General features: G+C 48.3%; 1 protein-coding gene and 1 pseudogene across 1 annotated transcript in view; both read left to right on the forward strand.

The window, feature by feature from the left end:
- The window catches only part of CPA4 (carboxypeptidase A4), a 23,244-nt gene extending 21,544 nt beyond the window's left edge, over positions 1-1,700 (forward strand). Inside the window, exon 11 of the mRNA XM_002712079.6 lies at positions 349-1,700. Coding sequence (XP_002712125.4) covers positions 349-536 — 188 coding nt within the window. The 3' untranslated portion in view covers positions 537-1,700. The remainder of the gene's footprint in view (positions 1-348) is intronic.
- Positions 1,691-12,159, forward strand: LOC103348713 (putative ribosomal protein uL10-like pseudogene; annotated as a pseudogene).
- The last annotated feature ends 1,036 nt before the right edge of the window (positions 12,160-13,195 follow it).

The following is a 13,195-nucleotide window of genomic DNA, read 5'->3' on the forward strand; positions in this document are numbered from 1 at the left end:
CCACTCTGCCTGTCAAAAACAAACAAACAAACAAACAAACAAACAAAAATTCTGCCTTTCAAAAAAAAAAAAAAACTGACTAGAGTCACCTGCAGGAAGGAGGACACAGTGAGTGAGGGCCAAGGGGAGGGTGAGGATTTCACATCTCTTGGTAGCCCTGACCCTCCAGGTGCAGGATGGCCTGAGGCCTGTGGGTCAGGCCAGTGTTGATGTGTCATAGGCCTGATGATTCGCACAAAGAACCCAGGATCCCTAAGAAACTTCAGGCAGGCAGCACTGTTGCCCCCCCACCCAACCCCCAATCCTATGGGAACTGGGCTTCAAGGGGGTTTTCTCTCTGATTTACAGACCCAGCTAGTGGGAGCAGCATCGACTGGGCATATGATAATGGCATCAAGTACGCATTCACATTTGAGCTGAGAGACACCGGGCACTATGGCTTCCTCCTGCCGGCCAACCAGATCATCCCCACTGCTGAGGAGACCTGGCTGGGGCTAAAGACCATCATGGAGCATGTCCGGGACCATCTCTACTAAACGGGGCGCCCCTCCCTGTCTACATCTCTCTGTGCACACACGGGGGCCACTGTTAAAGAGCTCATTGCTTCGCACGAGTCAGAGCCCTCTGGGTATGTGGAGACCTCGGGCCAGCCCTCTCCAGCCTGACTCCTTGGAGCTGGTGGGTCCTGGTGGTGTACCTGCGTGGAGGTCTCTGCCAGCCAGCTCTATCCTGGTCCTGCTGTTTCTCTGAGCCTTGGACACCTACCTTTTCCATATGGCTGGTCGGGCAAGCTCTGGTCAGAATCAGCCCCTGCTGGGTGACTTATCTCTACCTCATCTTTAGAAAAAAGAACATCTCAGATGGTTCCCCGGCCCCTGCACTTCTTGCCAATCCAGGGATCTTGCTCTGGTGGGAGCCATTCGGGGACAATGAGTATCTTTCAATCAGTCTCTTTCATCTTTCTCATTCCTTCTCGAACAGATTTTTCTTTGAGCAACCAATCTTGTTGGGTCATCAGTATGGGTTTCCCTCTTCCCACTTTTTTTTTTTTTTTTTTTTTGTGTGTGTGTGTGTGTTTGGCTCACATGCCTTCATTAAGTTAAGGATCTACAGATACTACTGTTCGTATCAACTTGTTCTTTTGTTATTTGGCATAACAGATCCCAGCAGCCAAGCTGTGTCCCTGCAGGTGCTGTTTGTCCAAGGGTGTGGGGTAGAGCCATGATGCCATGCGGCATTGCTGACCTCCCAGTCTGTTCTGAGGGGCTCACCTCCACTTCACCTTTTGAACTCACTTCAAAGACCTTGCCCTCATCCTACACGTCCTAAATCACTCTCCAGGTCTGGATAATCTTACTGCCCCGGCACATTCCTGTTGGCTCTGCTATGCCCTGTGTTTCTTTCTCCTGTCTTTGTTTTGTTATTGTTTAATTTAGGTTTTATTGATTATTTTTCGGTCTCTGAGGTCACCTTCTTCTGTTTTGCATCCTGGACCACGAATCCTCAAGTGTGGCAAGAATTCACAGTCAGACACCCCTCATTCCATTTCTCCTCAGTGGGAACCATCTGTCCTTTTTTTGTTCTTTTGTTTTTGTTTTTTGCTCTTCTCAAACATGTCTGTAAATCTTAACCTTCTGCCTAGGATTTGTGCAGCATCTGGTGTGTGCTCAAAGGCCAATAAATATTCAATATGAGTCTCATGATCAAGCCCTATTCTTCGTCTTCACCTGAATGGAAGCAAACCATGGTTTTGAATATGCAACTCTTTATAATGGCAGAAGTCAACTTGAATCCCGGTCCGTATCGCGTGACACGTAGGAAGGCCTTCTCCATCAGGCTGAGGGCCTCTTGGGCAATGTTACCTTGGTGATTCATTCTGGTCCTGGGTTTAGTTCTTCGTTTCTCAGCTCAGGAGTTTGATATTCTCCATGTCTCTGTTGATGAGACTGGGGGATGCTGACTCACGCCTACCAAGCTTGGATGAGGCAGATGATAAAATCAGAATACGAATTTATTAATTTACATCATGGCATGTAACTGTTTAATGGATTGGATCCTCACGTCAGCCTGCACAGTACATTCTCTCCCCGCAGGCAAGACACATGGGAAGCCAAATTATAATCAGAAGGTTGCTTAGCGAGCGGGCGTCGGAGCAAGGAAAAGTTAATTACAGTCTATGATTAGAATTTTTAATGGTTGCAGCTCTGCTAGCATGATGTATCTAGTTCTGTACCAGAACACACCTGCCAGCCAGCCAGCTGGTCACTTGTGCTGGCTGCTCAGGGCTGTCTCAGATGGGACAGTGCTTTGGTAGTCATGACAGTGTTGGCTCCCTTTGTGACTGCCCCGTCTCAGAGTGAACCTGTCCTTCCAGTTCCTTAAAGGAAGACTTCCTTATGAAAGAAAAAGATGGATAGCTGTGACTGTAATAAAGTCAAGCACTTTTGTTCATTGAAAGATACCATGGGGGAGGGCACCTGGTTTGGTGGTTAAGCTGCTGGTTGGGACACCGGCATCCCACACTGACGTGCTTGGGTGTGTTCTCAGCCCTCCTCCCGATCCCAGGTTCCTACTAATGTGCACCCTGGGAGACAGCAGGTGAAGGTTCGAGTAACTGAGTTTCTACTGGATTGGGTTTCTGGCTCCTAGCTTTGGCCAGGCCCATCCCTAGCCACCGTGGGCATTTGGGGGATTGAACCAGCAGAAGCTTGTTCTGTCTGTTTTAATGTTTGTCTCTTGAATCAATGAAAAATAAGGAAAGAAAAAAGAGGCACCATAAAGTGAGAAAACAAGTTATATGCTAAAAGAAGATATGCACAATATTGATAATATACACAAAAGGCAAAGAATATACAAATAACTTCTACAAATCAATAGAAAAGCACAATAACTTATAGAAAAATGGGCAAAAGATATGAGCAAGCAGTGCACTCCGGAGGAAGCAGGTGTATCTGATGAACACATGAAGGGATGATCAGTGACTAAGGACGTGTGAATTGAGACTGCAATGCAATGCTATCATATCCTCGCACAGTTCACAACGATCAGGTTGGAGAGGAGGCGGACAGCAGGGTCGCAGACGTTAGTGCTGAGCAAGTAAGTGAATGAAAGCACTCTGGAAAACGGTCTGACATTGTTTTTTCAAGCTCACACCTTACGCTGCAGACATTCCACCCCAGCCGTACACTAAGAAATTCTTGCAATTCTACACCAGGGAACATACATGAGCAGCACTGTTTGTCACAGCAAAGACCTAAAGCCAGATCAAAAGACCACCAGTGGGGGAGTGGGAATAGAGCATGAATTAGTATACAGCAGTCGGAACAAAACCTCACTGGTTGCTTTCCTAAAAAGTTCCAAACATCTGTATGCTTCTTGTATTTATTTTTTAAGATTTACTCATTTATTTGGAAGGCAGAGTTACAGAGAGGCAGAGGCAGAGGCAGAGAGAGAGAGAGAGAGAGAGAGAGAGAGAAGCCAACTGCATGCTTTTATAGAAGACATACAAATCTTGATAAAACTGTATGAAGGGGGAAACAGGACCTGGAGGACATACCCGGACCCCCCTTCCTCGTCACGTGCACAGATCCCCAGCTTCCAATAGTTCAAGGCTTTCTCCCTTTCTAGAGAATTCTCCCTGCCCCAATGGGGGCTGGCTCACCCAGGAGGCTGTGCCCGTGTTTTCCTTCTTACCTCCCAGAATGACTAACTGCCTGAGGGCATGAACAGCTAGTTCCTTGCCTCACGTTGGGGGCGACCCCTGCAGCTCCCCTGGGGGTCAGGGTGAGGCCCAGTCATCCTCGCAGGAGCATTTCCCCTCTCCCCAACCCCCTCTCCCTTCTCCAGAAAACTCTCCCTCGGCAGGTCATTTGTACAACAACCCTCACCTCAGGTCCTGCTTATAGGGAGGTGGTTTGGGACAAGAAATGAAAACCCTGAGATTCCAAATGACAGGGAAAGGCGTGGGAATGAGCTGGGAGGCAGGGCCTTTGGTCAGATGAAGGACCTTAGCTTTGTTTCAGGTTCTGTTTTGTCATGTATTTATGATATGATTTTTTAAAAGACCTATTTAAATAGCCAAATGAATAAAAGAGGGCTGTGCATGGATCAGTGATGAGTGTGCCATTAACCAACAATTATGATTTATCTTTTCTATGAACCTAAAATCTAACTTAAAATATTTATAGAGGTGTGTTTTAATAGAAATATTTAAAAATATTCATAAAGATATGTCTTGATGCAAATATTTTAATCATTCAAAATGCACTTATTTTCCATGTACCAGAGATGTGTTTGAAGGCAACACTGCAATGTCAATCAGGAAGACAAAATCCCTTCTTGCAAGGTGTCGCTCCCCCTCTTTGCGGAGGAACGACACAGGACCCTGCGCTGTTCTTTCGTCTGCTCGGCCCTCCCCGGGTTTGCTGCTGGTTCTTCCCGGGTTGGCTACCGTCCCTTCCACCTCCGTGGAAGGGCGGTTCCCCCTGCCACTTTCCCCACTTCCGCGGGGGAGCGGCACACCGCCGGCCGGCTCTCTCGGGGGCTGCACAGGTGTTCCTTCAGATAGATGTTCCTGGTGCATGTTGTCTCTCTCCTCCTTTATAGTCCTCTTCCACCAATCCCAACTCTGCTACCCACATGCCGAGCACGCTGCTCTCCTCCAATCAGGAACAGGTCCTGCTGTTTATTGGTTGAACTGGAGGCAGCTGTGTAGAAGCTGTTACTCCCTTCTCAGCGCCATATTGTGGGAGAGCAGATGCATAGAATAAGTCTTAATTCCAGTAACTTAGTCTAGTCCAAGTTGCTCCCAGTTGCTCTCCACAGCAAGGAATTTCATTGTTGTTGGAGAGGCGGGCAGTACTTCAGGAAACAACTTAACTAAAAAGTTAATTTGGGAAATGAGAGCTGCTATAAATAAAAGACAACCGGCTGGTCTAAGAGAGTGAAGGGTGGTAGTAGGCCTCTCTAGACTGGGAAAACCAGAGAAGACAGTACTTGGGCACATATTTTAAATTACTCCTAACTTAATTTTTGGTATTCTCGGTGTACATTCCCTAAACCATGTGAAACAGGTGGGCTCGATTTTATTATTCAAATTTCATGGATGGAAAAATCTCAAGAGCAGTATTTCTTGCCCAAGATGAATAATTAATGTGTTCTCGTCTCTAAGCGAAGGCCCCATGGACAAAGAGAAAACTGGAGCCATAAACATTTGTGGGTGTTACCTACATTTCTGAAACACTTTAGGTTTGAAAGCTTTTCATGCCTTATCCTTTGATGAGTTATGGAAGCAACTGTAAGGAATTTCCTACCAATGAGAACACCACGGAGGTTGGAAAAAGGAGAATCCAGCAATGATGGGAACAGTGTGTTTTGAATTCTTTCTGCAGTCCTGGGAGGGGTTTCTCTGAGTCATCCCCACCTCTCCTTCTGGGTATCAAAGTAAGAATCTGGGGCTGGCATTGTGGTACAGTGGGTTAAGCTACTGCCTGTGATGCCAGTATCCCTTATGAGCTCTGGTTCAAATCCCAGCTGCTCCACTTCCCATACAAACCCCTGCTAATGTGCCTGGAAACGCAGCAGAGGACAGCCCTTGTACTTGGGCACCCCTGCCACCACACGGGAGACCAGGATGGAGTTCCAAGCTCCTGGCTTGAGTGTGGTTCAGCCCTGGCTGTTGTGGCCGTTTGAGAGAGTGAACTAGTGGATGGTAGGTCTCTCTCTCTTATCTCTCTGTAATGTTGCCTTCCAAATATATACATCTTTTAAAAAAAAAAAAAAAGACCTTCATGAAATGGCTAGTAGGCTAAGGAGCAGAGGCTGGGCTGTGGGTGGGCTTCCCTGTCATCCTGTGCTGCCCCCTGAAAGCACAGCCACTCACTGAGAAGGCACCGGTGAGCGGGGCACGCCCGCGTCTGTCCTCAGGGGCACAGGCGGAGTGGAGCAGCACAGAGGCCCTTGCCCTGCGGTGTGAACTCTGTGAGCCTCAGTTTCCCAGCTTTAGAATGAGAATAATGACAGCATCTGTGATGATCTGTCGGGAATTAAGTAAGCTGAGAACGGGCGGGCGCAGTGCTTTAGCTGGCCGGGAAAGCCCTCGGTGTGGGTGAGGGCTCACCAAGCGGTAGACCTTTATTTATGAATCAGGTTGTGGAAATAACCCGAAGTGTAAGATGTGCATGCTTTACATTTTCCACAAAACTTAATAGCAAAACCTCAACTGTTCACAGAAAGCCACCATCACTAACTGCATGTGGTGATTCTTAGTATTATTTGGGTTTTGAAATTCTGAGCTTCTTTTGCTGGGCACTTTCCCGGGTTGTTTTGATCGTGATGCCCCTTTAACCAGATGCAGACAAAGGACCACTGCAGACACTTTTGCAGGCCCAGCTTCCAGGCACAACCGCGTCAGGCTTCTGGGCTCACCTGGGAGTTTTACAGGCCCTGAAAAGGCCCTGCCGTAACTATTCTGGGTGAAGCTGAGGCTACGATCCAACATGGGAACGTCCTGTGTAGATTGCACTTCTTTTATGCTAGTATATAAAGACCAACTATGCAGAATCATTTTTATCACTCTCATCATCATCCTTATCTTTTTGTTTGATGAGGTCTGGAATTTTGCCAAGCCAGGCAGCTTGTAAAATAAATTCTCCCTGCTGTTTGTACTGAGCCTTAAATCATGAGCACCAGCTGTTCCTTGTATGTGCAGGAAAAGCTCCAGGTGCACGGGGGCATCCAGGGAGCACAGGCAGTGAGCTCCTCCGCTGGGAAAATGGGTTCTCTGGGGTGGCTGGGCACTTGGCTCCTTTAATGCAGAAAGTGGGGCTTAGGCTTTTTTTGTATCGCCTACAAGGCTGAGCTCAGCAGCTTGTAAATATTTGTTGATTTGATTTGCTGCAGGGCAGCCAGTTAACAATCCCATAAGCTGCTGTACTCACAACAAGTTAGGGCAGCAGGAAAAGAGGACTTTTCCCAACAAATATCATCAGTGGAATCCTGGAAAACACATTGGAATGTATGTCCCTAAGTTCTAACAGAGACAGAGCATAAATTAAACGTTCAGAGATAAGGAAGACTCGATACTGATTAAACTGCTTGCAGTTTTGCAATGATTTATAGTTTGTAAATGCCTTATAGATAATGGATAATTAAATTATCACAACCACCTGGTGATAATGCATACTGAGCATTATTGTCCTTTTTTTTTAATCTAAGAAGGAACCGGAGTCTTAAAGGGCCCAGGAGGTGATGTGCCAGAACTTACATGGATGGAAATGGTGAAGCGGAGAGCCAGGACCAGCTCCAGAACTGCTGAGAAAGCAAAGAGGCAGGCAGTGTGGTGTTGACTTTGGTTTTGAATGAGAATTTCTTTAGAATACATAGACGTGGGGAAGGGGTATGCAAAAAGCTCATGGAAAATGAAATTAAAAGATAATGTACTTTTATAAAAAAGATTTATGTATTTATTTGAAAGGCAGAGTTACAGAGAGGTAGAGGCAAAGAGAGAGAGAGAGAATGAGAGAGAGAGAGTCTTCCATTGCTGGTTCATTCCCCAAGTGGCTGCAACAGCCGGAGCTGAGCCAATCAGAAGCCAGGAGCCAGGAGCCAGGAGATTCTTCCAGGTCTCCCATGAGGGTGCAGGGGCCCAAGGACTTGGGCCATCTTCTACTGCTTTCCCAGGCCATAGCAGAGAGCTGGATTGGAAGTGGAGCAGCCAGGGCTTGGACCGGTACCCACGTGGAATGCTGGCACCACAGGCAGCGGCTTGACCCACTATGCCACAGCACTGGCCCCAGATAATGCACCTTTCCTTAGGAACTTCTGGACCCCTTGTACTTCCTGCTGCCTCTGTGGTCCCACACCTCTGTGTTATCTTCCTGCCTCCTGCAACCCTGGAGTTCTCAGTTTTGCAGTCCTAAGAGGGGGTGTCGTGAGGAAAACAGGAGCCAGGTCTGTCTTCCTCAACAGCTGCCAGTGCAGGCTGAAGACATTCCATGGACCGAGGGTGCTCCGCGGCTCTCCTGGGTCTGCACCCCGGGGGCCTGTGCGCAGGCTCGCCTTCCAGGGAGAGTTATGAGAAAGGTTCTAATATGAACCCTCTGGCATGGGGCAGCTCATAGAACCCCCTTTCCCCCATGGGTAGCTTTTAGCCTCTCACACCCTTGGAGGAAAAAATGTCCACTTCTCTGAATAAGCCAATGCCTGTATTCTGTCTGAGCATGTACACCATTTGTCCTAGCCTTAGAAAACCATTACCTCAGGTTTAGGTTTGTAAACCCTTCACGGGCAGAGCCAGGCTGTTATTTATTTTGGATGCCCAGCGCCTAAGCACATCACAGTGTATCACAAAGACGTACAGGACACCTGCCTCCCTCGCAACTCCACATCCAGGGCAAAAGGAGCCAAGTGCCTGCTCTCTGCTGAGCCAACTGGTGGCCACAGTCTTCCTCCTTTAGCTCTGAGGGCCTTGCAGGGCCTTGTTCTTGTCTGATGGGCGTGAGAAGTACAGAGGTCAGGGAAAGTGAAGACCTTTTGTTCCAGGTTCAGCAACAACGCGGAGAAACCAGGTCTCCTGGGAAGGGGTGACACGTTTCCTCATTGCCAAGTGGTATTTCTAAAACGCTCCCAGAGGCAGCAGGTGGCTGGACAGGTATGAACTTGTTCAAAGAGGCATGTCAGAAAAGCAGGCATCTGATCGTCCTCCTTCCCAGCTGCCCAGGGCCATCGGTGGGATCAAGATTTAGCGGGCGTGCCTCTCTCTATCCTCGGGGCTCCCTGGCACCAGCCTCCTGTTTGCTCTCCTGTAGCCAGAGAGATGTTTGTTCATGCTGGGAAGTGGACAGACCGTCAGGCTGGAGGGGCCTGTTCGGGAGTCGTCCTGGCCCAGGGAGAGGAATCGTCCTCCACGCCTGCCGAAGCAGCACCGGTGTAAGGGTCCTGGAGCCGGTGCTGAGAGGAGGCTACCCTGACCTTGGGAAGTGGAATCGGAAGCTTGGGAGGTGGTTCAGAGTTCCCTTACTTGCAATAGGAGGAGAGATAGAAAAAAGTAGAACCATGTTTTCTTGAAAAGTTCATGCCAAAGGGACTTTTGACTCCAGCAGAACCAGGATTCTCCTGTTGATTTCCCTGACATTTGGGCTTAAGCTTGCAGACCCTCCTCCAGCTGCTGCCACCCGTGTTTTGCCAATGTAAGGTTTGTAGTAAAGCTGTTGCTTAGCCTGAAATGACCCTGTGTTCTAAATCTCTATTTTTCAACATCCTAAAGTGTCTTTCAAACGTATCACGATCGCTACACCCAGGGTATTCCTGTGGTCCCAGGAAAGGACAGGCTGCATTCTTTTTTTTTTTTTTTTTTAAAGATTTATTTTATTTATTTGAAAGAGTTACAGAGAGAGGCAGAGACAGAGAGAGAGGTCTTCCATCCCCCGGTTCACTCCTCAGATGGCCGCAATGGCCAGAGCTGCACTGATCCGAAGCCAGAAGCCAGGAGCTTCTTCCGGGTCTCCCATGCAGGTGCAGGGGCCCAAGGACTTGGGCCATCCTCCACTGCTGTCCCAGGCCATAGCAGAGAGCTGGATCAGAAGTGGAGCAGCCAAGACTTGAACCGGCACCACATGGGATACTGGTGCTTCAGGCCAGGGCTTTAACCTTCTGCACCACAGCGCCGGCCCCAAGGACAGGCTCCATTCTTACTGCAAGAACCAGGTTCCACAGTCAGGCTACCGCCTCTTTTCAGAGAAAATAAATTCCTGAGCCAGTATTCAAAATTTGAAGCATGAAAGTCTAGTGGTAGACATGGGTACTAGGGAGAAGTCCTTCCCCAGTGAGCCAAGGTCTTGCTGCTCAAAGTGGAATGACAACACCAGGCCACACCTGGGCGCTTGTCAGAAACAGAATTTGCCCTACTTTAGACCCACAGAGTCAGAATCTGCACTGAACATGACTCCTAGATATTTCACATGGACAGCAATGTGTGGGAAGCGCTGAGATGAAAAATATATTGCTAATGATACCTCACCTCATCATCTTTTAGCCAGGTGGCCTCCACCCTGGCTGTGTGTCAGAATTACACAGGAGCTTTTTTTTTTTTTTTTTTTTTTTGACAGGCAGAGTGGACAGTGAGAAAGAGAGACAGAGAGAAAGGTCTTCCTTTGCCGTTGGTTCACCCTCCAATGGCTGCTGCGGCTGGCGCGCTGCGGCCGGTGCACCACGCTGATCCGATGGCAGGAGCCAGGTACTTATCCTGGTCTCCCATGGGGTGCAGGGCCCAAGGACTTGGGCCATCCTCCACTGCACTCCCTGGCCACAGCAGAGAGCTGGCCTGGAAGAGGGGCAACCGGGACAGAATCCGGCACCCCAACCGGGACTAGAACCCAGTGTGCTGATGCCACAAGGCGGAGGATTAGCCTACTGAGCCGCGGTGCCGGCCCACACAGGAGCTTTTATAAACATCTAATTCTTGGGCTCTACTCAAAACCAATGAAAACAGAATCTCTGGACTTTGGTTTTGTAAAAACCTTCCAAGTGATGCTGATGGACAGCCGGGGGTGAGGACCACTGTTACAAGTTCAATTTCCAGTCCATTTCCCTAGTGTTTTCATACATCAGTGGGGAGACAATTCTCCATGTTTTTTTTTTTTTTTTAATTTCTGCATGTCCAGAGTAGCCCTCATTATCACTCCAAGGATGGCAGAACAATAAACAGCCTTGGAAGACGGAGATAATGTTTCCCTGTGGAGTGAAGGGCAGATATATTTATTGTCCAGTGTAATAAAAATCATGTCTCCTTCGGCAGCAAAGGGCAGCTAGGTTCACTGCCTGTTATAAAAGGTTCAGGGGCTTCTGCTTTCAGCTCTGACATGTAAAGAGCCCGGAAACTCTTAGACACTTGTTCCTCCTATCTTTCGACAAGGATAATGCTGAACACACTACAAATCACTGACTTTTCTTGGACTTGTGGAAGAATGGTCACAGGGCAAGCTGCTGGAGAGACAGGTGAATCCAAGTCCAGCCATGATCTGTTTACCGGGAGCAGAAGTTTCTGGAGCTGAGAGCTGATAGGAACATTTACATGGTAATTCTGATAAAGTTGGAGGCTCTTCTCACCCAGCATCTTCCCAGTCCCTGCTGCAGCACCGTGTTGCCCAGGGAGGACAGGGGAGCCAGCAAGTCCAACTACTTCCCTGTGAGAGACCCGGAAGACGCTCCTGACCCCTGGCTTCGGATTGGACCAGCTCCGGCCATTGAGGCCATCTGGGGAGGGAACCAGTGGATGAAAGACTTCCCTCCCTCTCCCTTTCTCTCTCTCTCTCTCTCTGCCTCTCTGTAACTCTGCCTTTCAAATAAAATAAATAAATCTTTAAAAAAGGTCACCCAGCTTTTGGCTGATTATCCAAAATGCTTCACTGTGAAAGCAGGTGCTATGGGCTTCAAGCAGGTGCAGCACATTCACACAACCCTCTGAGGGACACCTGAACATATAAGGCCGTCTGAGGGCCTCTGGGAAACAACCCAGCCCCACAGAAACAGTCGCCTCCTATCTGGGGGAATGTGGGCTTTCTGTTCACCAAGGATGACCTCACTGAGATCAAGGACATGCTGGTGGCCAATAAGGTGTCACCTACTACCTGTGCTGGAACCACTGGCCCCTGGGAAGTCACTGTGACAGCCTAGGACTCTGCTCTGGGGCCAAAGACCTCCTTCTTCCAGGCTTTAGACATCGCCACTGAAATCTCCAGGGGGTACCAGGCAATGCTGAGTGATGTGCAGCCGATAAAGACTGGAGTCAGAGTAGGAGCCAGGGAACCCACACTGCTGACTGTGCTGAACATCGGCCCCTTCTCCTTTGTGCTGGTCATCCAGCGGGTGTTTGATGGAAGCACCTACAGCAGTCTCACTTCCTGGAGGGTATCTGCAGTGTTGCCAGCGTGTGTCTGCAGATTGGTTACCCAGCGGCACCAGTCTCCCGTTCTATCTTCAGTAGGTACAAGTGGGCCCTGGCATTGTCTGTGGAAACCCACTACGTATTTCCACTTGCTGAAAAGGGCAAGGCCCTCTTGGCTACTCCCCCTGTGGCTGCTGCCACTGCCAAGTTCAAAGCCAAGGAAGAGTCTAAGGAGTTGTAGGAGGATATGAGATTTGGTTTCTTCATCTATCACCCAAAAGCAACCAATTCAGGCAGCTTTATTTGAAAAACAAGGAAATAAAGACTCCTCGTTAAAAAAAGGAAAAAAAAAAAGGGAGGCCTAAGTGTGGAACTGTACGAGAGTGAGGAATTTTAGGGGTCCGCAGTCCTCCCTCTAGGAACCCGACCAGATTCTCATGGTGAAGAAGCAAGAAGGGGAGAGGAAAGATAATCACAACAAAGAGCCACTCTACTGGGAAAACCTTTTCTGCGCCTCGTCGGAGGTAGGGGATGGGAAATTACTCAGCTCCAGCCTCCCCAGGTAAGGAAGGGCAAACAGAGGCTAAGCAACTCGTGGGACCCACCAAAAGACTCTATGTAATCTTAAGATCTGGAACACTTTCCTTCCCCCACACCATACCACCCACCAACACGGCACTAGCGTAGCAATGGTGGGTCAAAGCCGGAAGAGCTTCAAGTACTGACTTTCTCAGGGAGGGAACATCAAGGGAAACCCGGAGACAACCAGGGGGACAAAAGCAAGGATGCTTGAGGACTTCGAGGCTTTTGGCACCTGTGCACACAGCCAATATTAAACACAGCCCAGCTCCCGGTCAGACTAATATAAAACTTCACACTAAAGGATTATTCACCTTGCTTCCTATTACTTGATACATCATGTTCTACTTTCAACAAAAAATTATACATCATGCTAAGACAAGAAAAAACACTGTCTGAAGAGACAAAGCAAGCATCAGAACCAAACTCAGATGTGATGTACTTATGGAATGATCACATAGGGAATTTAAATTACACTGGTTGCTATGTAAAGGGCTCTGGTGGAAAAAGTAGACAAAATGCAAGAGCAGATGGCTAATACAAGCCAGAAAAAGGTGGGAATTCCAAGAAAGAATCAAAAGGAAAGGCTAGAAGTCAGAAACACTGAAACAGAAATGAATGCCTTTGATGGAGTCATTCTTAGTAGACTGAACATGGTCAGGGAAGGAGTCAGTGAGATTAAAGGTATGTTCATCAAACTTCTCAAACTGAAATGAGAAAAAAAGAATGAAA

Source organism: Oryctolagus cuniculus, chromosome 3 (genome assembly GCF_051225735.1).
Source record: "Oryctolagus cuniculus isolate XC-2025 breed Fujian yellow rabbit chromosome 3, ASM5122573v1, whole genome shotgun sequence".
In the NCBI taxonomy this organism is placed as follows: domain Eukaryota; kingdom Metazoa; phylum Chordata; class Mammalia; order Lagomorpha; family Leporidae; genus Oryctolagus; species Oryctolagus cuniculus.